This window comes from Notamacropus eugenii, chromosome X (genome assembly GCF_028372415.1).
Source record: "Notamacropus eugenii isolate mMacEug1 chromosome X, mMacEug1.pri_v2, whole genome shotgun sequence".
Classification (NCBI taxonomy): Eukaryota; Metazoa; Chordata; class Mammalia; order Diprotodontia; family Macropodidae; genus Notamacropus; species Notamacropus eugenii.
This window is the reverse complement of record NC_092879.1, coordinates 73,382,139-73,405,912: the sequence shown is the minus strand read 5'-3', so window position 1 is coordinate 73,405,912 and position 23,774 is coordinate 73,382,139. Positions and strand designations below refer to the sequence as shown.

At 46.5% G+C, this 23,774-nt stretch overlaps 1 protein-coding gene across 2 annotated transcripts in view; it reads left to right on the top strand.

The window, feature by feature from the left end:
• LOC140515919 (actin-binding protein WASF3-like) overlaps positions 1-23,437 on the top strand; it is a 73,517-nt gene extending 50,080 nt beyond the window's left edge. For both annotated transcript variants that reach the window (XM_072626749.1, XM_072626750.1), the window contains 7 exons: positions 743-877; positions 8,587-8,740; positions 9,956-10,073; positions 16,143-16,318; positions 17,717-17,980; positions 21,099-21,490; positions 22,994-23,437. In XM_072626749.1, the coding sequence (XP_072482850.1) occupies positions 743-877; positions 8,587-8,740; positions 9,956-10,073; positions 16,143-16,318; positions 17,717-17,980; positions 21,099-21,490; positions 22,994-23,151 (1,397 nt within the window). In that variant the 3' untranslated portion in view covers positions 23,152-23,437. The remainder of the gene's footprint in view (positions 1-742; positions 878-8,586; positions 8,741-9,955; positions 10,074-16,142; positions 16,319-17,716; positions 17,981-21,098; positions 21,491-22,993) is intronic.
• The last annotated feature ends 337 nt before the right edge of the window (positions 23,438-23,774 follow it).

Here is a 23,774-nt window from a genome sequence, read left to right as displayed (position 1 = left end):
TGTTGAAAATAAGAAATACATCTAATAGGCAAGGCACCAGGGCCTCCCCAGACCTGCAGTTGTTCACCTGGCTCTGGTCAATGCCAGCATGGAGAAGTGACCCATGATTATGTTACAGGAGAAGTGTTTGGGGGAAGTCGGGATGTTTAGACTGGAATCCTCAAGAGAATATTTAGTGAGAGGACAAGATGGCCCTCTTTGACTGTCTTGGGGAAGAGGCACTAGTCCAGGGGAGGGGAACCTGTGACCTCAAGGCTAAATGTGGCCATCTAGGACCTGAAGTGCAGCCCTTTGACCAAATCCAAATTTCACAGAACAAATCCCCTTAATAAAAGGATTTATTCTGTAAAATTTTGCCTCAGTCAAAAGACCATGCCTGAGGACCTAGAAGATCACGTGTGGCCTTGAGGCTGCAGATTCCCTTCCATTAGACTAGGCTTAGTTTGCTTGATCTCAGAGGGCAGAAGTGGGAGCATGAAACTAGGGTGGGGGAGCTGGCAGAAAGACAGATTAAGGCTTGGTGTCAGTAAAGATCTCTGAAAAGCTGAATGGAGGGACCCAGGAAATTGGGAGGCCTTTGAACAGAGGCTGGATGAGTTGGATCAGATGACCCCAGAGATTCCCTCAACTCAGAGATTCCATCAGTCAGCAAACAGGGTGGCTAAGACCAGTGGTTAGGTTTGGGTGAGTATTGTGGGGAGCCCCATCAAGACGTTCTTTGTCTCTCTCCCTCCAATTCCAGGCAGACATGCAGAGGACATCTTTGGGGAGCTGTTCAATGAAGCCAACAGTTTCTACATGCGAATGAACTCGCTGCAGGAAAGGGTGGACCTCTTGGTGATCAAGGTCACGCAGTTGGACTCCACTGTGGAGGAAGGTGGGTAGGACAGGATGAGCCGAGGGAGCATTGCTCTTTCCTGGGGCAGGGCAAGGCTGCTTTTTCTCTTTCTTGCCTAGATTATGTCCAAGTTTGTCAGGAAATACCCTAGGCCTGTGTTTGTTAGGGCCTCATGCCAGATCCCTGGCACCAGGGCTCCAAGGGGGGCACTGTGATATTGGTTTGTCTCTCTGTGATTTGTTTGTTCCTTCAAAGCTGGCCCTCGTTGTATATTTTGTCAAATAAGTTTTCCTGATGCCTTTTGTTTGTATCTCATGATCAATTTTGACTGTCTCCCACTGCCATCCCTAGCTTGAATTCTTCTATGTTACAGTGAAAAACAGTTAAGCAAAGGCAGCTGATAACAGTGCTTTGACAACACTCCACCATCTGGTCTCAAGAGGAATTTTCCATCCTCTCTCCTTTTTAAAAAAAAAAATGTATTTTCATTCATCTCAACAGTATCTGTACACTTAAAACATATTGATACAGATATGTAAAACCTATTAGTCTGCAAAATGACAATGCATTGTATGCATATGGACCTCTTGAAATAACTAAAAACAACCTACGCATACACACATACACAACCCAGGAATCCACAGTCCCTTATTAATTGAATTGTGTGATGATAAAACTTGGTCTGCTGTGGTGTAGAAGGCGTCAGAGAAGAAATGGATGGCCAGGAAAGGCGTGGGAGCAGTCAGGTAATGAGAATGGGGGCTGACAGATGGTTTAGCCCACGTACTTTGCTGGTAAGCACTAAAAATTAAAAGAAGAGGCTCCGAATCAGGAGGAAGCAGAACGGTAGGGTTGGCTTGCAGTTTGTTGGCACTGTTGGCGAGAGCCAGTTATCACCATAGATCAGCAAGCATTTACTAAGCACCTACTGTGTGCTAGGTATGGTGAGACTCTGGAACAATGGAGGTATTGAAATATAAGTGCAGGATTTTAGAGCTGGAAAGAGACCTCAGAGATTTGCTTCCCCTGTACTTCACACGTGTGGAAACTGAGGCCCCTTGAGGTAAAATGACCTGTCTTAGGTTACTTGAATAGTAAAGGGGTAGAGAATTTAAACTTGGATTTTTCTTTGTTTTTCTTTTCTATTCTTTTCTCTTTAATGACCCCCTTCATAATATATATCATATATATATAGTATTTATAACAACATCCTTTATCACATATCTTCTATATAACAATATATTGTTATAACCACCTTTACAATATATCGTATATATAACAATATTATAACAACATCATTCATCATATATATCATGTATAACAATATATCATATTATTATAACAACCCCCTTTTCCCCTTGGAAACCTCACTTCTAACAAGTCTGTATAGTTAAGTGCAGTATGGCCCTCACCTAGACTTCTCATCTGCACAGTGAGGGGGCTAGAACACATGACTTTGGAGATGCCACCCTGCTCCCAGCTCCAAGTCCATGGAATGGTGAGAACAGACCAGCAAGTTGACTGTGTCTGAAAATGTCTGCCTCATTCTGTCTCTGTGCCAAGAGGTGCGCCTCCACCACTACGCTCTGAATTCTGGAGTCCTTTCTTTGCAGAGTAGTTCTCATTGGATACATCAGTCTCCTGTCATTCATGTGTAGAGCACATCCTAAATTCAACTGGATAAACGTGTGGGGCAGGGCTTACCTGTTATGATTATCCATCCCACCCCCAAAAAACCCTACCCACAAACCCTTGAGGAAGCCCTTGTACTCTGTATATACATATTTCCCTTCTCCTGTCCCAGAAACACACATGAACTCATATTATTACATATTAACTCACGTACATTTATTCTCAATATACTTTACTGCATGTGTTCACTCCTGCTCACATTTCCACATGTGTATAGATTCACAGATGTGCAAATGGAGATATTGGACATATCTGCTCACATGTATGTCTTATCACAATTCTAGGTAACACAGTAGATAGAGTACCAGGCCTGGAATCAAGAAGACCCGAGTTCAAACCAGGCCTCACTTGTGACTCTGGTCAAGTCACTTAACCTCTGTCTGCCCCAGTTTCCTCATCTGTAAAATGAGGATAGTAATAGCACCTATCTCCCAGGTTGTTACAAAAATAAAATGAGAAAACCACATATTAACATTATCTGTGTTCTGTTATGTATATTTTGCTAAATATTTCCTAGTTAAATCTGAATTTTCTTTTGGCATCTTGGGAGGGCCCGTGGGCAATGTGTTTGACCCTCAAAGTGCTATATAAATGCCAGCTTTGTTGTTACACAGACAATGGCTTAAACATAGTTTTTTGATACCTACTGATGGGCCCTTCCATGTATATTTGTCTAGCTTATGACTTCCTCATTAGCCTACTGATTCTTCCCCATAACAATGGAGTCCACTTGGCTTAATTACCTAGAAGATGCTGGGAAACAGCATCCAGGTGCAGATATCCCAGAGGAGTAGATCCTCTACTCTAGGCTATGTTGGGTAAGCTAAGAGTTGGGCCTGAGGGAAAGCTTGGTAAGTTAGGCAGAGACATTAGTTAGGCCAAGATGCCTGTCGGAGACTTTCTGTGTCATGCTTTGGAGGCCTTGAGAACAGTGTCTTGTTATAGGACTCGACATGCTGGAGGATGCTAATTGAAAGCTATATTTCTCTGTATCCTAACCCTCACCCATAATGCCCTGCTGTGATATAAGCTAGAGAAGGGAGTCTGCTGTAGGCATCCTTTCCTCAGGGGGAGGGGCTGCTCCCTGGGCTTTGCCCCTGGTCCAGCTTGTCTGTTACAGGTTGTCCCAGCCTATCTGCTAAACTACCTGGATCCAGACAGGTCATAGGTACCAAGGTTCTTTTTCCAGAAATTGCTCCATGCACTGCTTGATAGGGCTTTCTACCCTCTAGCATCAGTGTGGGTTTGCATGAAACTAATATATAACTACATGCTTTGGGGCCAGTCATTTCAGCTCTCTGAATCTCCGTTTCTTCCCCTGTAATATAAGGAAGTTGAATGGACTAGATCAGGAGTGGGGCACCTGCAGTCTCGAGGCCACATGTGGCCTTCTAGGTCCTCAAGTGTGGCCTTTTGGCTGAGTTCAAGTTTTACAGAACAAATCCTTTTATGAAGGGGATTTGTTCTGTGGAGTTTGGATTCAGTCAAAGGGCCGCAGTTGAGGACCTACAGGGCCACATGTGGCCCCGAGGCTGCAGGTGCCCCACTCCTAGACTAGATGACTTCTGAGGTCCCTTTAGCTTTGAGATTCTAGAAGGGCCCTTCCCATTCTGATGGTCTGTGGTCTAAGAGTCCTTCCAGCTCTCAAATCATGTGATATGTTCTTTTGATCTCCCCCTACTGTGGTGCTGAAAACAGGCACATACTCTACTTCAACCTCTTGCCTAGGAAATCAGGCATCGGGCCTAGAGACTACAAGACAGTCTTATGCTTTTCTTTCTAGTTGCGCTCTGGTTCCTGTGGGATAGCTGGACTAGGGCCGGAGCTACAAGTGTATGTGCCAGAGGCAAACACTGGGCTTCTCTGAGCTGGTGATGGGCAGGAATGTGCATGGGGCACCGTGGGTGGGAGCAGTGCACATTATGTGGTGGGAATGGGTTTCTGGTGGCCCAGGGAGTTTTGACAATGACTTGGAGGTTGGTTTTTCATGGTTGAGGTCACTGGTGAGTAGCAGCTACTCAGTTACTTCAAGTTTGCCATCTGTTGGTCATTACTGGAGCAAATAGCTTGGGGAGGAGGTGATAAAAATAAAATAAAGCCTTTTCAGAAAAGAGTATAGCTTTAAAAGTACAGCTTATAGGTCTGCAAATATTGGAGCTGCAGGAGAACCCCTGTATTACTGCTGAGTGTGAAGTGTCAAGATGCCTGTCAGAGACTTTCTGTGTCATACTGTGAAAGGATGTTCCCATCCTGGAAGGAGAACGGGAAGGGGCCTCCAAGGTCATCTCGTGCACCTTTCCTTTCCCCCGCCACTGCTCAATTTACACAAGAGGAAAGTGGGGCCTAGAGGAGGGAGTGTGACTTCTCCAAGTTCACTCAGATAGTAAGTGATCCAAGCAGGATTCAAGCCTCCATCTCTTAACTCTTTGCACTGCAGCACTGTGTACTATAATAAGCTCTCCTCTCTCTTCCATTTACTAACTGTGTGACCTGGGACAAGGCATTTCATATCTGTTTCTCAGTTTCCTCATCTGTAAAATAGGAATAATTGTGTATTCTCTGCCTTCCTGTTTTGAATAAATAGTTGTGTAGGCTAAATTCTATAGAAATGTGAGCTACTTTTACATATTTGGGAGTCCTTAGCATCCTTTCCTGTGTCCTCCAGGAGCTAATCCACCCTTCTCCCAAACCTTCAATCTCTCCATTTCCTGGCTGCTTCCCTGCTGCCTATAAATCTGCTTGACTCTCTGCTGAACTTGCCAAGCTTTCCCTCAAGTCATTGTTCTAGATGTCTCTTCCCTTTCATAACCAAACTCCCAGAAAAAAATGTTTTTACTTGTTACCTTCCTCATCTCCCATTTCTCACACCCTTGAAATCTGGCTCCCAGACTCCTCACTCAGCTGAAGCTTCTCTCACCTTTTACCATCAACCTTTTCTTGGGCCTCCTCCTTCTTGCTCCTTCTGCAGCTTTGGCACCATGGAGCACTGTTTCTTCCTCAATGTTCTCTATGCAGGTGACTGCCAGGTGTACATAGCCAGCCTCCATCTCCCTCCTGGCCACCATCCCTGCATCTCTGGCTGTCTGCTTGGTTTTCTCCCTGTATGTATGTCTCTTAGGCATCTCTCCTTTCCGGTTCCTCTTCCACGTGGTTGCCTACTTGATATTCCAGCAGCACAAGGTTAACCATGTCACTCCCCCACTCAAGAAGTGTCCTGAGGAGAAAATACAAACTCTTCTCCCTGGCACTAACCTGTCTTTCCAATTATTCTAAAGCTGGCTTGCTTTTTCCCATCTCTCACCTCTGTGACTTTGCCCAGGTCATCTCCTGTTCCTGAAATGTTCCCCTTCCTCACCTTCACCTATTGGAATCCCTTGCTTCCCTGCAAGTCACCCTCTCTCCTTATCATGCCAGGTGATCTCCAGAATCTTCACTACAATTTAAGTGGAAGTGGTTCAATTTCCTGGCATGGTGCTGGTAGACTCTCCAGCTTTCACAGGCATACAACAATGAGATTGGCACAATGGCTCTATAGACATTCGGTTTGATAGTCAGTCTAATATCTCTTCTCTCCCACACTTTCCTTTGGAGCCTCCCAAACACTGAGCTAGCTCTGGTAATGCGTGCATCAACTGCACCTAGCAGGATAAGGTACTGGACTCTTTGGTCCTTTCTCCAGCTGAACTGCCAAGCATTCAAACTCTGTTGTAGAGAACACAACTCCAATGGGCTGATCACATTTTTTGAATGACGAAGTACACTTGTCTAAAAGACTATTTTACAGAGAACTCACACAAGGCAAGTGCTCACATGGTCAGATGAAGCGATACAAGGACACCCTCAAGGTCTCTCTGAAGAACTTTGGAATCGATTGTGAGCCATGGGAGACATTGCACAGGACCACCTAGCATGGCACGCTCACGTCAAAGAAGGCACTGTGCTCTATGAGCAAGCAGAATCTCAGTAGCACAGAGGAAACGTGAGTTGCACAAATCCAGAGACCTCTCCATTGCAAATGTTCTAATGGACTGCTTATGCCCAACCTATGGTAGAACCTTCTGAGCTCGTATTGGACTGATCAGCCTAATCAGACACACCATGCCCTGACCCCAATGTTGGGATGTTATTGGTACTCTTAGAAATTGAAGAGGGAATAGCTCTCTCTCTTCGCTCCAAAATTACTTTATTTTGACCATATTTTGTATTTACTTATCAACATACATGTTGTTATCCCCCAATAGAAAGTAAATTCCTTGAGGGCAAGAACTATCCCATTTGGGGCATGTAAATATAATCATGTAGATAGGGAATGAGATTTGAAATCCATCTGTGCTGTGGGCAGGTGCTTTATAACAGGATTTATTGAGTCTTTCCTTGTTCCCAAGAACCCCTTGGAAGTTCTTTGAAAAGAAAGGCTTAGAGAAAGAGGGGATCTTGTCACCAAAAGCAGGGAGCACCCTGAGTCTTTAGATGGACCTAAAGCCTGTCTCCATTCACAAGTTGTAAAATGTCTGAGCCAGAAAGCGCCCCAAAACGAGATGACCTTAGAGTTCATGTTGTCCAATCCTCTCATTTTATAGATCAGGAAACCTGCGCTAAGTCAAAGTCTACGGCAGAGCCAGGGCTAGAGCTATCACAGGATTCCCTGTGCCACATAGCTCTTTTTCAGTGCCAGATAAATCAGCCTCATTTGAAAGAGATGTCCATGGAGACCTGTAGCTAACGGGGAAGTGGTCCCGTGCCAGAGCCTCACAGGGTCCCTGAGGTGCTAAGTGGCTTCTAGTACTGGTCTGATGCTGACTTGCCGTATGACCTTGGGCAAAGAAATTCCCCTCCCTCTTTAAGGCTCAGTAGGGTTCCAGATGCTGGCCTAGATGTGAGTGCCTGAGGCATTTCCCATTGCTCTAATTCTAGAGATTCTCAGTGAGCCAGGTTGATTGTCAAATGAGTCACAGGAAGGGGATTAGGTGCTCAGTGAAAAAGCCAACAGGAAGTTAGCTACATGGAGGGGCTACAGTTGGATCATAGATGATAGTTTGTGAATTAGAAGACACCTTAGTGATCACCTAGTGTATACACACACACACACACACACACACACACACACACACACACACAATTTTACAGAGGAAGAAACCGAAGCCCAGAGGGGGCAGGTGACTTGCCCAAAGTAACCCAGCTGGAATTTGAACCTAGGTCTCCTCACTCTCTAGTACCAGAGTCAGTAGTGCCTCACTGCTTGCCTAATGTGGCTCCTGCTGTTTGAAGAAGGTAAGAATCACAAGCTTTGAGAACAGTAAGGTCAGAGGCCATGGAACCTTCTGGGTACTCTTCCATCTAATCCATGAAGTGATACCTCTTGAGGCATCTGGGGATATCCAGCCAGGATCTACGCAGGCAGACCCAGGAGGAACATGACCACAATGCAGTTTGGAAATCTGCAGCTTTATATGTGAAACGGAAGGCATCTGGTGTGAAGACTGGGCAGAACTGGGAGAGAGGCCATCAGGTAGCAGGGCCCACGTCACCACTCTGGGGTGGAGTTTCCTCTTCTGTCAGATGAGGGCTTCTTTACCTTTATTGTATCTGGACCCCGCCCCCCTGCCCTGCTCAGAGTCATGTTTTTAAATAACTGAAGGAAATTATCAATTTCAGCTGGAGGTTGGTGAAAATTAAGTTGTAGATTTTTCCTCATCCAATTTCATGAACCCCTTGAAATCTATGCACAGAACCCCAAAGGCTCTGTGAACCCCAGGTTATAAACTCCTCAAAATCCATTTACAGACCCCACAAGGGCTCTGTGGACCTGAAGTCATGAACCCCTTGAAATCTATCCACAGATCCTCAAAGGCTCTGTGGACCCCAGGTTATGAACTCATTGAAATCCATTCACAGACTCTCCAAGGGCTCTGTGGACCCCAGGTTATGAACCCCTTAAAATCTATCTACAGATTCCCCCCCCCAAGGGCTCTGTGGACCCCAGGTCATGAACCCCTTGACTAGATGATCTCAAAAGTCCCTTGCCACTCTAAATCCTGTGCTCCTCGGCTCCGCAGTGTCCCTGCAGGATATCAACATGAGGAAGGCTTTCCGGAGCTCCACAATCCAGAATCAGCAGGTGGTATCACGTAACTCCATCCCCAACCCCGTGATGGAGATGTACCAGCGGTGTGACAAGCCCCCGCCACTCAACATCCTCACGGCCTACAGGTAGGAGGGAGGGTAGGGCCCCTGGTGACCAGGATAGGCCTGGAGAGCAAGAGCAGGTGGAGCCCAAGTCAGAATCCTGTTCTGTCTGCTAGGAATCTGGGTTTGGCACCGACTGAACCCTGGCTCAATCCTTTCCTAGCTGTGTAACATGGGCCAATGCACTATATCTTTTATGGCTTCCGTTTCCTCATCTGTCAGTGGACAAAATAACCTTCCTGCCATACAGGGCCATGGAAGCAAAGTTCTCACCAGCCTTTTTTCCCCCACTTACTAAAAATATGTCAACTGCCCCCATGAAAGTAGTTGTCCTTGGCTCCATGTTGAGATGCTATGTCAACTGGGTAGTGACCTCTGCCTGCCTAGGCCTCCTTGCCTGGACTGGCAGGTCAAGCATTCCTTCATGCTCTAAGCTCGTCCTCCTCACTTCTTGGCTCAGAGCTGAGGGCATGTAAGACCCCCTCCACACCAGAGAACATTCGTCAGTTAGTCGTGGTTGGTGATAATAAAGAAAAGCTGGCAGTGACTTAGAGTTTATATGATTATGGGACTTATGTTACGGCCCAATCTTCTTGAGCTGCATATCTCCCTTAGTGCCTCTGCACACAGTAAGCACCAAATATATCTTCACAACAACTCTGGATTATGATCCCCTTTTTACAGATGAAAAACTGAGACCCAGAGAAATGATTGACTTGCCTTTAGGTCACAGCTTTAGTAGCTGGGAAAATGAGACTTCCACTCAGATCTCCTGACTCTAAACTCAGTGTTTTTTCTCCTACACCACCGCCACTTCAATAGGGTTCCCCAGGAAGCACATTACCATAGCCTTCCTTGTTGATGCCAAGCAATACCCATTTTTCAGGAATACGCTCTGTAGGGTAGGTTGTTTGGGTGTTTGTTGGGAAGTATCTATTTGGTTGAAACGAAGGTTTCATCCATTGTTTTGCAGTCAGGAGACCTAGTGTTAAATATTTCTTGGACCTTCTAGACCTCATGTCTCATCAGTCCAACAAGAGAGGGCATTTCCTGTGCTTGGAGAATGTCCTTGAACTGCAGGGATGTCTGATCTGAGTTCGAATCACAGCTAACTGTGTGACCTTAAGCAAGTCTCTTACCCTTTCCAGGCCTCATTTTGCTCTTCTGTAAAATACAGGGGGCAGACTAGATGCCAAATGTTGATGAGCTCACTAACATGCCCTTTTGGGTCCATTTCAGAGATGACAAGAAAGATGGCCTTAAATTCTATACTGACCCATCATATTTCTTCAACTTGTGGAAAGAGAAAATGCTTCAGGCCACTGAGGATAAGAGGAAGGAGAAACGAAGGCAGAAGGTACATGGGTGGGGCTGGAGAGAGAATTAGACATGAGAGGAGCTCCCTATCTCTCATGGTGCCATGGAGTCAGAAGCCCTCCTGGCTTGGGCCCTTGTTGTGTGACCTTGGATAAATCACTTCTTTCTGAGCCACAGTATCCTCATCTGTAAAATGGAGGTGTACTAGATGACCTCTTAGGTCCCTTATTATCTGTGATTGTGTGTGTGCTTGTGTGTGTGTGTGTGTGTGTTTGTGTTCAATTTACCATGTTTTAGGAAGAGATTCTTGACAAACTGTGACTTTGCCAGAAGGGCAGGACCAGGATGATGAAAGGACTACAAGGCAGGCTGTGTGAGAGTCAGTATTTAGTTTGGAAAAGAGAAGACTTAGTGGGAGGCCATGGTAGCAGTCTTCAAATATTTGAAGAGCCATCCTGTGGAAGAGGGACTAGCCTTTTCTTTGCTTGGTCCCAGAGAACCAGGAACTATGGGGGGAAGTTGCCGAGAAATTCTGGTTCAAATCTAAACCCCAGGCCCTTTGTTGGGGGTGTTGCAGATTGAGCTGTCCTTTACAGGTGAGAGTCAGATTCTCCAAACAGAGCTAGTCCCTGGTCAGGGTGTTGCAACACTGTCCCCCAGAGGGGACTTCATTGCTCAGGAAGCACCTTTTCCTCAGAATCCACAGATGCAAAGCTCAGCTACCCAATTTGGAAGGCTGCAGACTTTGGCTTCAGTGATAACAGCCTTTGTCCCTCCTGTCTGCCTCTCTGCCTCCAACCCCTCTTGACCCTCCTTGGACTCCCAGGACCCTCCTGACTTTTCTGTCAATCCTACACTGGACTAAGAAAGGGAAGGACCCGGTTATTCTGTGCCCTGATCAGCCTACATATAAAATATTGTGTTCAGTTCTGGAGGTCACATTTGAAGGACTTTGATAAGCTGGAGGACAAGCAGGATGGGGAAGGGCTTTGAGAGCCCCTTCAAGTGAAGATCACTTGAAGAAATTGTGAAAGAGAAGACATGATAGCTGTTTTCAAGTATTTAAAGGGTAAATGACTAAGACTACAACGTGACCCATTACAAGGAGCTGACATTTTAATTCCATTTCAATGAATTCCCTTTGTGAATCAGTTTAGTCGGTCTCTTTTGCTGACTCTATCTTCCACCCCCAACCGTGGGTGTTCTTTTCTCTATATATATGCTATCTAGCCATGTGATTTCAGCAGCTTCTCCATCTCTACATGGATATCTCCACATGGATAACTCCAAAATACAAAGCATTTTATAAGCCTTTCATGTAATGTCAGTGATTATTAACCCCGACCTGTCCTCTGAATTCCAGTCCCCTCGTTACCAACTGCCAGCAACACACCTCTATCTGGATACCCCATTGGCACCCCAAAATCAGAATGACAAAAACAAAGCTCATTGTTTTCCCCTTGAAACCTGCTCCTTCCCCACATTTCCCCATTTCCGTAAAGGCACCACCATTCATTCCTATTCTACCTCTGCACTCTCCTTCCTATCTTCCCCCTTCTTTCCACTCACGTGGATTTCTCATCACCTCCTTCCTGGAGCATTGTAATGGTATCCTTGCCTCTAGACGCTCTCTTCTCCCAGCCTTCTTCCATACACCTGTCAAAATAATCTTACTAAAGCACAAATTCTATCATTCCCTGTTACCTCTGGGATAAAATAAAAACTCAGTCTGTCATTTCCTTTGTGTTCTAGTCCACTATATCTAGCTGGCCACAGACTGGTCCATTCTTCATTCACATCCCATCCAGTCATTCATTATGGCCGTTGCAATCTGCTCCTAATCCTAACATCACCCACCTTCGCAGCATCCCACTGTCAACCTCCTCAGATAGAGTAGTCAAATCAATATCTGTCTCTATGTAATAAGTGTAACAAACAAAACAAGGCAACTCATACAGCAACTCTGTCTAAGGAGAACTCCTGCTTCCTTCTTCAGTTCATCAAACCAGTACCACTATTGTTTCTGGAAAGATCATCTTCTTAATTGGCTGCCCAATGGATGATCTCGCCATCCTTGTTGACTTAGACCAAAATTCCCTTCCTTGGCTAACACTTCCCTCCATATTTTGCCTTCCCCATTAGCATGTCAGCTTCTCATGGGCAAGGATTGTCTCACCCTTGTGGTTGTATTCCTGACACTGAGAACATTCCCTGGCACAGAGTAACTGATTAATAAATGCTTTTTTATTCATTCATTTAAAGCCCTTCACACACGAGCTCCAACCAAACTTTCAAGGCTTATTTTCTATTACCGTCCTGTATTCATTTGTACGCCCTAGCCAGCCTGCTCTGTTAGCTATTCCTTAAAGCCAGCCTGTCATCTGTCTTTACCATGCCTCTGTACAGACTGTGCTGCCTGAAATGCAAACCTTATTTACCCCTGCCTCTTAGAACCCTTAGTTTCCTTCAGGGATGGAGTGCTGGGCCTGGAGTCAAGAAAACCTGAGTTCAAATATGGCCACAAGCACATCCTTAGTTGTGTGACCCTGGGCACATCGCTTAACCTCTGTTTGCCTTGATTTCCTCAACTGTAAAATGGGCTTAATAATAACACCTACTAGCAGGGTTGTTGTGAGGAACAAACAAAGTGATATTTGGAAAAAGAGCTTGGCACAGTGCCTGGCACATGGCAGGCACTATATAAATGTTCATTATTATTGTTATTTTACTACTAAAAGTTCAGTTTAGATGACTCTCCTACAAGAAGCATTTCCTGACCACCCACCACCCACTTGTTAATGCTCTCTCCTTCCTTGAGGTATATTGTTTATATTTATCCGTTCAGTGTTTCCTTGGTAGGCAGGGGCTTCTTGGTTTTGTCTGTGTGTTCGCAAAGCCTAGTGCTCAGTACACAGGAAAAGTAGAATAGATCCTTGGTGAATTTATACTATACTGACTGTATCTCCCCATCCTTCAAAAGCCCCCACTGTCTGTCCTTCAATCCCTCTCTTCCCCTTTGGAGCCAAACTCCTCGAGGATGCTGTCTATACTAGGTGGAGGGATAGAGGGTTGGAGGGAGCCCCACATGTGCAGTGAGGCTCCTATAGATGGTGAAGTCAAAGGGAGGCACAATAGACTTCCACAGCCCCTTTCTTCAAAGGAGACTTTCATTCCTGGCAGGGTGGAGGGGTGGGAGGTGGGGTGGGAAGCAGGAAGTTAAAGCCAGAGAGAAGAGGTACTGACTAGAAGTCTTATCTATCTACTCCAAGTAATAGCATTGATAGTTTTGGGGATATGATCAGGTTCCAGTTGACTTTTGATCACTTGGTTATTTTGGGAGAAGGGAACTCCAAGCTCTACATCCAAGGCTTGGTCCCTTTCCCTCCTAATATCAGTTCTACAATGAACACATAAGGAAAAGCAAAGAAACCCCTTTATCCACATCATAGCAAAACAGAAATAGGAGAAGGTATATACACAGGAGAACATATGCCAGACCACACAGAGTGAAGGAGCTCTCCCATTGGCAGTGAGATAAATCAGCTTAACCAAGAGAGAAGATCTTGGAGCTCAAACAAGGCAATACTCCTTACAGCTCTGGAGTAGCAAGCTGGGATTAGGGCCACAGTGGAGACTGCCCACCCCTCTAATGTCTTCCTAAAATCTTTTCTTTCAGCAGTGGTTGAAGTGGGATTGGCCTCTTCCATCTTCTTTCTCCAGGCTAGAAGCAAGGAGGTTGTGAATGATGACTCCCCAAAGGAGAACTTAGCAAAAGCTGGAGCTCTCTCAGCTCTCCCCAACTCGCCCCACCCCTTACACAGGGCAGGGCCTTCATCTCCACCAATAAGGGGAGAGTCCCATAGCATTTGGGCTTTGGGATGGTCTTATATAGGTGCCTCTACTTTCTCTCCTCTCACTTGCTTCTAAACCCTGAGCAATCCGGCTTCTGATCTCGTTTAACTGGAAACTGCTCTCTCCAGAGTTTCCAGTGACTGTCAGATTACCCAGCTTCACAGCCTTTGTGCCCTCCCTGCAGCCTTTAACCCTTGGCAAAGATGACCTTCTCCTATGGATACTCTCTTTTCTCTAGGTTTTCATGACACTGCTGTCTCCTGGTTCTCCTCCTATCTGTTCTTCCTTCTCAGTCTTTGCTGGCTCTTCAGGTCACACCCACTAACAGTGGGAGTCCCCCAGGCTCTGTCTTGGCTCCCTCCTCTTCTCCCTCTCTACATTCTTACTTGGTGATCTTAGCAACCATGGATTCAGTGATTATGTCAATGCACATGATTCCATATCTCTAGATCCAATACTACTTGCCATTCTCACGTGCTTAACATAGCTCAGATCCTGACTTGGGAGGATCTGAGGGCAAATCTAGGCCTTACCACTGAAAGAACTTTTGTTTTAGAAGAATGACCTGGCAGGACTCATGTACACTGAAATGGACTATGAAGGCAAGTTGTAGCATCTTTTAAATTAGTTAGCTTTTTATCAAGTCAACAAGCATTTATTAGGCACTGATGGCATACCAAGCCCTATGCTAAGCTCTAGAGGTTTTTTCTTTCTTTGTAGAAAGGCAAAAGCAATCCCTACCCTCAAGGGGGAGACCACAGGCAAACAACTCTGGACAAAGAAGATATAGACAAGACAAATTGGAGATAGTCTCAGAGGGAAGACTAAGTGCCTTAAGAGGGTCAGGAAAGGCTTCTTGCAGAAGGTGGAATTTTAGCTGATACTTGAAAGAAGCCAGGGAAGGGAGGAAGAAGAGAGTTCCAGTCACAGGGAGAGAGCCAGAGAAAATGTTCAGAAAATTCAGAAGATGTAATGTCCTGTGCAAGGAAGAGCCAGGAGGCCAGTGTCACTGGATCACAGGGTATGTGGGGTCATGGGTCAGGTAAGAGGATGAAAGTGTAAGAACACTGGAAATCTAAGGCTTTAAAAATCCAAACAGAGGAATTTATATTTGATCCTAGAAGCGATAGGGAACCACTGGAGTTTATTGAGGGAAAAGGGGTGAGGTGGTCAGACATTGCTTTAGGAAGAGAATTCTGATGTCTGAATGGAGGATAGAGTGGATTTGGAAGAGCTGAGGCAGGGAGACTAAGCAGCAGGCTATTGGGATAGTCCAGGTGAGGAGGGCGGGAACTAGGGTCGTGGCAGGGTCAGAGAAGCGAAGTGGGTGAATAGGAGAGACCGTGAGAAGATACACTCAGCAGACCTTGGCAACAGCTTGGCTATGGGGATGTGGGGGACGGCGAGAGAGAGAGAGAGGCAGCAAGGGTGACAGTTGGGCTGTGAGCCCGAGTCACTGGGAGGATGGTGGCACCACTAGTAGACAGGAAAAGGGAATAGAATGATTAATCTGTTTTGGGTCAATGAAGCAAACCCTGTGCTTGTGCTGGGTAGTGGGCATAGTGTTAGACATCACTTAGGCCTTTTTCTAAAGAAGCAACACTCCAATATGGAAGGGCCAAGAACAGAAATTATCATGATCCAAAAAAGAGTCAGGCTCATGTTCTCATGGGAACATTCCCAAAGGAAGGGAAAGACTTCAGTGGGGGGAGGAGCTCTATCCCTAGATGGAGGATGGCATGGGCAAAGGCACAGGGATGGGAAAGGGCAAAACAAGACCAGTAATCAGAGAGTTGTTTGGCTGCAACATAGTGTATGTGAAGGGGAATAGTATGACAATAGTGTGGACTAGCAGTTTGGAGCCTCATTGTCAAGGACCTCGAATGCCAGAATCCGGAGGCTGTACTTAATCATGTAGGCAACAGGGAGCCACTGAAGGTCTTTGAGCAGGGGATAACAGGATCTGATCAGGAATAGTTACTAAGATCCAGTAGAGAGAGGAGTCTGGAGGCAAAAACACCATTTGGAAGGCTCTTATAACATGAGTAGTTCATCCTGTTGTGCCGCCTGGGGCTGTGGGATAGTCTAGTCCACTATTTGCTCAGGTTCCTTCCTGGCCTAGTATTTACTTTGACAGCCTCCTTGCTGTGAGAGGAAAGCTTTGGTATTGTGGTTAGGTGACTATATGTGTGAGGACTGGGTTGGGTTTTTGCAGACCAAGATGAGGAGATTGAGGCATATTTGTATTGATTCCCAGGAACAGCGACTGGTGGAGGACTCCACCAGGGAGGTGAAGAAAGTGCGGAAGGCACGGAATCGGCGGATGGAGTGGAGCATGATGGCATATGACAAAGAGTTCCGGCCAGACAACAGGTTCTCGCCATCTCCGTATCACATGGCCTCTTCAGAAGGATCGCTGTCCCCAGATAATAGGCAAGTGTTACCTATTATCACCTACTCAGTCCTTGATTTCCCCCTTTCTATTGGCAAAAAGTATACTATGCTACTGCACAGAAGGTGGACCCATTTCTCAAAGCAATCCCTTCTCCCCTTGCCAGAAAAAGACCCTAAGACCTCATTTACCTTTCCCCAGGCATAAAGTATTCATCCTCTTTAAAAAATATTGTAAAAAAGAATTTATAATGCACTTCAAAACCAATGAAGTATACAACTCCTTATGGTGAAAACCAAACTTCTGGTATAATACGCACATATCAGTGTCCATATCCTTAGCTATTCTCTGGTCAGTCTTCTGTTCATTTGGATAAAAGTCCAAATGTATTGCATCATGGGATTCTTTCCACATTTCAGTAGATCATTTGCATTGGAATATTCCATTACATTCCTATCCCGTTCAATCATTCACCTAAAACTTGGACTTTCAAGTTATCTCCTGTTGTCTGCATTGTCTGTACGTGCTGCTGTTTATTTAATGTCTTTTTTTCCCTTTATGATAACAGCCAAGAGGCTAGAAATCTGGCCTTAGAGGAGGAAGGACAGGAGTTCAGAGTCCCAAGCTGGATGGATGTGGGAAAGTCAAGGAGCCAACTCTCTAAGACTCTAAGTGACATGTGCCAGGGAATGGTGCTCCTACACCAAGCATGTCCTCACCCTGATGAAATCTCAGCTGTAGCTCCTCTTTCCTCTAAAAGGGATCACATTGAGAGCAGATTCCCAATGATGAGATGATTAGGTTTTGTGACTCCTGTTGCATAGAACCAGATGCCTTCCCAATATGCTCCTACTCATTTTAATTCCACCAGCAATATGTGAGGATATTAGCCACCTTTTTAAATTTCCAGGGGTTTAAAATGGCTCAGTCTCCAGGAATATACCCAGTCCAATTGAGGGAGTTGGGATTTATGGCAGGGAGGCTCCCTTGATCTTTGGAGGTGCTGGCAAAGCTGAAGGTAGTTGTTGGCGGGTCCATTGTTTTGTCTGTACTGCCACCCTGACGTATACCCCTGTGCTGTCCAGCTCCCATGTTTTTTATGGCCAAGGTAGATACCAGCGAAGCCAGATTTGAACTTCCTAGATGATCTTTATGAAGGTTATGACAATAATAATACCTTGAGAGGCAGCGTTACCCAGTGGAAAGAGCTCTGTCTTTAGTGGCACTTTCCTTCTTTGTCAAATGAGAAGATTGGAAGAGGTGATTTTGAGGGTCCCATTCAGCTAGCAATCCTATGACATGTCCCCATTGCTCCCTCTTTGGCACCTTCCTTGCCCATACCATTGCTAGCCATCCCATCCTCGACTCTCTTCCCCATTTGCCTCTGGCTACCATGGTTCAGACTGGGACACAACCATCACTGTCCACGTTTACTCTAGGTCTTATGCATCAGACATCGGTGATCACTCCTACCCAGCCAGCCCCAACCATCCAGCCCAGCAGGTGTTGGCACCCACTCCTCATCTGCCCATGGAACATAAGGAGATCATCCTGGCTCCCAGCCAGCTCCCGGAGCTAACTTATCGGCCCACGGCCCCAGGCAGTCGGCAGAACAGCCTTGGCCGAGCCCAACAGCCTCATGTGCCGCAGCCTCCAGATCCAATATTGAATGGACCCAGGCCTCAGCTGATCAAGGACTATGGGTAGGCTGTCACGTTCTATGCCTCCTACCCCTCCTTTCTCTAGTTTGGGTACAGGGACCTGGCACCAGAAGTGTCAGTGACCCCAGGGCTCATTCCACTAACCCTATGGCAGGTTGCCAGGTAGCTCCTATTCCTGAAGAGAGAGAGGGCCTTAGGGGTGAGCTTGGCTCCTCTGCCATTCAGAATCTCACCCGTGGGTGTCATCATTGCTCATTCTGCCCACACATGCCCCAGCCACATGCAGAGGAAGGATGGTCAGGGCAAGTCACTATCTCCTCATGTAGCTGCTGGAACAGAATTCTTCACTAGAATTACTGCCTCTCCTCTGACCTCAGATGACTTCCAGGCACATACACTGGTGTTCTTACCTGTCTTGGTGCCTTTCAATACCCCACTTTCTTCCTCAATGCCCTCACACTAATAAGAGGTGGGAAAAGAAGCTTCCATATAAGCAGCACCTGCTTCCCTCTCCCTCTTCCACCCCCCCCCCATCCTCATAGCCTGTGAAGTAGGCAGGCCAATTATTGTTGTACCCATTTGACAGATGGGAAACTGAGAATCTCTAAGGTCCCTTCAAGCTTAAGTCTATGAACCTATGAAGCCCTGAAAGGTAGGGTGCTTGTCCAAGGTCATACAGCTAGTGAGAATCAGAGCAAGCAATGGAAAAGAGTTCTGATTCCCAGCCCTGTGTTCTGCCTGGACCATACACTGCTGATTCCTGAGACATCTTGGGCAAGTCATTACATCGCCATGCGTGTCAGCATTTCTGTTTAGAAACGAATGATGGTTCTTTTCATCTTTGCTCTGATATTCACTCTATGACACTCGACAAGTCATTGAGCCTCAGTTTCCTCACCTGTAGATTGATGCTAGCAGTCTTTGCACTCTTTGTTGTCAATCCTCGGATGCTGTAGAAATGACAAGTGTTGCCATGTTCACTTTGCCCAAACCAAAGTTCCTTTCAGATCAGCCCCATTCCTGTTAGGCTCCCTGCCTTCAAGGCTAAAGGTCAGTTTTGTAGCAGAAGAAAGCTGGAAAACCTTCTCTGGGGCGTCCTCTGTTGCTGCGATCCCCAAGAAAGATCAAAGTCCTTTGTTAGTGTCCAAAGAATAGTCAAGTTATTTGGGACTGTGGACACCATGCTAGTCTCTAGCTTCAGGGAACCTTACTGGCCCATGTCTTCCAAGCCCAGTTCAAGGGGACAGAGGCAGACCAGCATGTTGGTAGTAACCAAGCAGCCACTGGAAGGGGCCCTTGCTTGACAAGACTCAGCCCAGGAAAGGTCTGCTTATGATGTGGGGAGAGGCCCCAGATAGCCCAAGGCCTCTTGAGACCTATTATATTGGTCCAAATATAAGCTGTGCTTTCCCTCAAATATCACTTGTATAAAATCTGTTGTTTTCAGGCTAAGTGTGTACATATCATATTTTACATTACACATACACTTTTCCTCCTCTTTCAAAAGCATCTCATTTTGGGGTATGACCTGTATTTGGACAATATAGTTGTATTTTGGGTCTAGACAAACAATTTTATTGAGGTAGGAAAATTTCAGTGTGGGAACTCCCTCCTCCATTAAAGCATCACCCCCCAGATCATCCCCTTGTCTGTGACTTATGACTTCCAAGAGAACATGAGCCCAGGCCCCCTGATCCAAAGGCCAGGGTCCTCACCCACCCACCACACTGAGTATTGCCTAGGATACCAGCAGCTTCTTTTGCTGTTTCTCATTCAAAACCTAGCACCTTGTCATCCTGCTTTACAAAGAGCAGCTGAGAAAGGTGTTTTGGGACTTAGGGTTGCACCCAACACATTCCTGGGTGCTGGCCACAGAATCAAGGGGCCTGTATTCACATCTTGACTGTGAGGCCTTGGCAGATCTCACTTCCTCTCAGCCTCAGATTCCTTATCTGTAAAATTGGGTTAGAAATACATTAAAATGTGAAAAAAGAAGCATCTCTAAAACAAACAACAAAAGAAATGCACTGCCTCCCTTACAAAAACACATAGTAGTATATTATTAGTGGCAGATCTCTTCCATCTCCACACTCCTTGGTCCCATCATCTTTGCTGTTTTCTTGTACCTCCCTCCTCTGGTTCAGCTCATTCTGCACAAGGCTCCCCTGAGAGGGGGGTGGATCTTTCCCAGACCCTCGGTGGTCCTTCCAGAGATCAGGCGTAATATCATACAGTGCTGTCAGTGTGCCAAACTCTTTATCTACATGAATTAATCTGACTGGTTCCTCATAGTAGCTATTTTACAAATGGGTATACTAAGGTTTAGAGAGTTTCAGTGACTCTCTGGAGGTCACTCAGCTAAGTAAACTTTACAGGGGATTGAAACCCAGCTGTCTCTGATTCTAAATCCAGCGCCCTACTGTGCTTCCTCTCTAAAGCCGATCTGCCATTTCCTACAGGGTATGATTTCAGAGGTGCCAGGAGGGTCTGTGTCCCTGCAAATCTTACCTTGCCTGTTGGAAGATATCTGACACTGAATTAATCAAGCATCATCTCGTTAGCTTGAGGTTTTATTCCTTAGTAAAATGCCCATCTCTCTGAGAGGAGTCATACTTGAAACTATGGGTCATTTATATCTTGGGAAAGGATCAGAAATTCCCTCCTACTGACCTCTCTGGATAGAAGTTTGCTTTTTTGTAAAATGAGGGGGTCCTATGAACTCAGCCATTCAGTGATTTTGTGATGGTGTGGAGGGGGATGGACACAGAGGTTCCTGGAGGGGAGCATGGGCCCCCACCAATAGAACAGGCCAGGGCTGCTGGGCATTACCTAGTTGACCATTTTTCAGAATGAAGGACTCCTCTCTGGGCCTCACTTTCCTCTTCCCTAAGTCAAAGAGGTTGGATTAGATGAGCTCCAAGGTCCCTTTCAGCCTTCAGAATTTGAATCTCTGAATTCTTGGGGCCTCAAGGGTGAGAGCCTCTGCCCTCTCTCTCCCAGTGGTGAGGAACCTTAGAATGGCTGACTGAATTGTCACCTCAGAGACCTTCTCATGAAGCCACCAGAAAGGAAATATGACTTGTTTTCAGTGCACATGAGTGGTCAAGTACTCAGATTCAAACCCAATTCTGATCTCCTAATCTCTCTCTTCTGCTTCCAGGTCCCAGCCAGTGCCCATGGCTGATTTCTTTGTACCACCTGCCCCACCACCCCCACCTCCAGTGATCCCCTCAGCCCAAACGGCTTTTGACAGCCCCATCTCTGCCCCACCTGCTCTTGCACCTGCAGCCACTGCTGCCCTGGCCCACCCTGCTTACACACCCTCCCCACCCCCAGCCCCACCCTGTCCATATTCTGCCTCTCCCCCGCAGACTGGCCCCATGGGCCCTCCTGCAGCTCCTCCTCCACCCCCTCCTGGTCCCCCAATGGCCATGGCCTCTCCGGCCCACTCGGCCTCCCCGGGTGCTGTACTGTCTGAACCACGGAAACCTCAGATCCCATTGATACCAATGAGTGATGCCAGAAGTGATCTTCTTGCCGCCATCCGGAGGGGTGAGTATGATGGAGGGAAGGAGGCTGGGAAATCCAGCAATGAAACACCGTATAGAAAGGGTGATTTCCCAGGGACCTTCGCAGCTAATGAGAGGTTTGACAACATGACCATCTCCATTGATCACAATTTCATCCATGTGAGCACTACATTTGTGGACACCTTTGTTGATGGTCTTCAAGAGGTGATATGACCAAAAAATTCATCCCCTGTGGCTGACTCGGTGATGCACCTCTAACACTGCCAGCCTCTCACGGTGCTCTCACTCTAACCCTTTATAACCTAGAAACAATTTTCAAGGATCCAGGGTGGTCTCCATGCCATGGGAAATAGACATCAGAGAAGACTCTAGTGGATTGTGGGTAATGAAAATAGCATTTGAAGGGTTACAAGTACTCTGAGGTACAGTGGAAAGAGTAGTCATGAAAGACCTGGGTTTGAGCCCATTTCTGATACTTATTAGTTATAATACCTAACTTCTCTGAGGTTGAGTTTCCTCATCTGCCAAATGGGGTTTCCTTTTGTTTTTACATCACAAAGTTGTTAAAGGAGTAAATGTGATCATGCACAGATAATGCAGCTATCAACAACCAGGTGGTGCAGTGGATAGAGTGCTGGGCCTGGAGTCAGAAAGACCTGAATTTCAGTGTGGCCTCAGATGCACACTAGCTATATGACCCAGCACAAGTCACTTCACCTCTGTCTGCCCGAGTTCCCTCATCTGTAAAATGGGGCTAACAGAGGATATGAGCAGCATGGAACTTACCTCCCAGGATTGCTGTGAGGATCATGTTGGATACTGTCTGTAAAGTGCTCTGCCAGCCTTACCTAAGGCACTATAGAACTACAAATTGTCGTTGTGGCCTGCCTTATGAACCTGAAGGGGATGTCAATGTAAGTTATTTACCTACTAATAGACTTGTCATCTCATCAGTGTGGCAGGCTGTTTCCATTGATGCAGCTGACAGTCTATCCATATTTCCTGGGGCCTTTGTGTTTGCTATCTGAGTGCTAGCCAGAGCTGTACTCCAACCCACATCGGAGCTGTGCCCAGGTCGAATCTTCCAGAATCTATAGTCATCTCCACACCATACTGAGGCATCATAGGAGAACCTTAGTGGATATAGAGGAAGAATGGGCACCTAGGCAGCTGATGTTGATGTTGAGCCTTATGTGATCTGCCACTAAGCCAGTGACCTCAGGCAAGTCACTGAACTTTTCTGAGTCTCAGTTCCCTCTTTTAGATGAGGGGGTTTGGACCATGTGACGTTTAAGGTCCAGTCCAGCCATACTGTTCTGAGCTTGCAAGTTCCATTGTGGGTGACCCTAGCGCCTTCTAAAGCTAGTGGGCAGGCCCAGACCCTGAGCCCTTTACACCGTCCTGGAGTCTTGAAGAATCGAGTGGCTGTCATCTGTTAGGAATGACAAGATTCAGGGGAAGTGAGAATGGGTTAAATGTGACTTGCAGAAGGTGCTGAGCACCTGTTTTCCCTGTTTCTCTGCAGGCATCCAGCTGCGGAAGGTGCAGGAGCAGTGGGAACAGGAGGCCAAGAAGGAGCCCGTAGGCAATGATGTGGCCACCATTCTCTCCCGGCGCATTGCAGTGGAGTACAGCGAGTCAGATGATGACTCCGAGCTGGATGAAAATGAGTGGTCAGACTAAGGGGACATGGGCCAGGCTGGGCCAGGCCAGGTTGCTGTACCCTCCCTCTTCCCTCTTCCCTCCACCCTAGCCTGCCCTGACCCCACCCTGAGCTCCCATGTGACACTCTCCCTCCCAACAAAGGTTCCCTTACTGCCTTTTTGCCCCCCACACCCACCTTTACCCCTGCCTGGGCTTCTGCTCTGGGCAGGAGCAATGGGTAGCCAGAAGGGTGGCTGGGCTGCATACTCCTGTATGAGGATAGGCATCAGTTGAGAGGGAGCAGGGGTGGAGAGCTTTTGAAAAATAGATTTTCATCTCTTTGGGCTGATTTAGATATGGTTCTATGTATAGTCAGGGAAATGAATTAGATGGCTGCTTAATATTACCTTCAGTTCATGGCTTTTCAGAGAAGGGGCAGCCCAGCTTGGCATGTTTGAGGTAATGAGAAGGCATTTTCTCACCCTGGCACCCCATCTTCAGTTCTCCCCACAGTTCTGCTGAAAAACTTCTTGTCCACTGAGGCCTGTTGGGCCCAGTTGTTTATGGAAACAGCTTCTTCCTGGTACCACAGGGCACTTCTCCAGAGAGTAGCCCCAATGACCTCTCTGCAAAGAAGCAGCATGTGTATGACATGGTCCTCA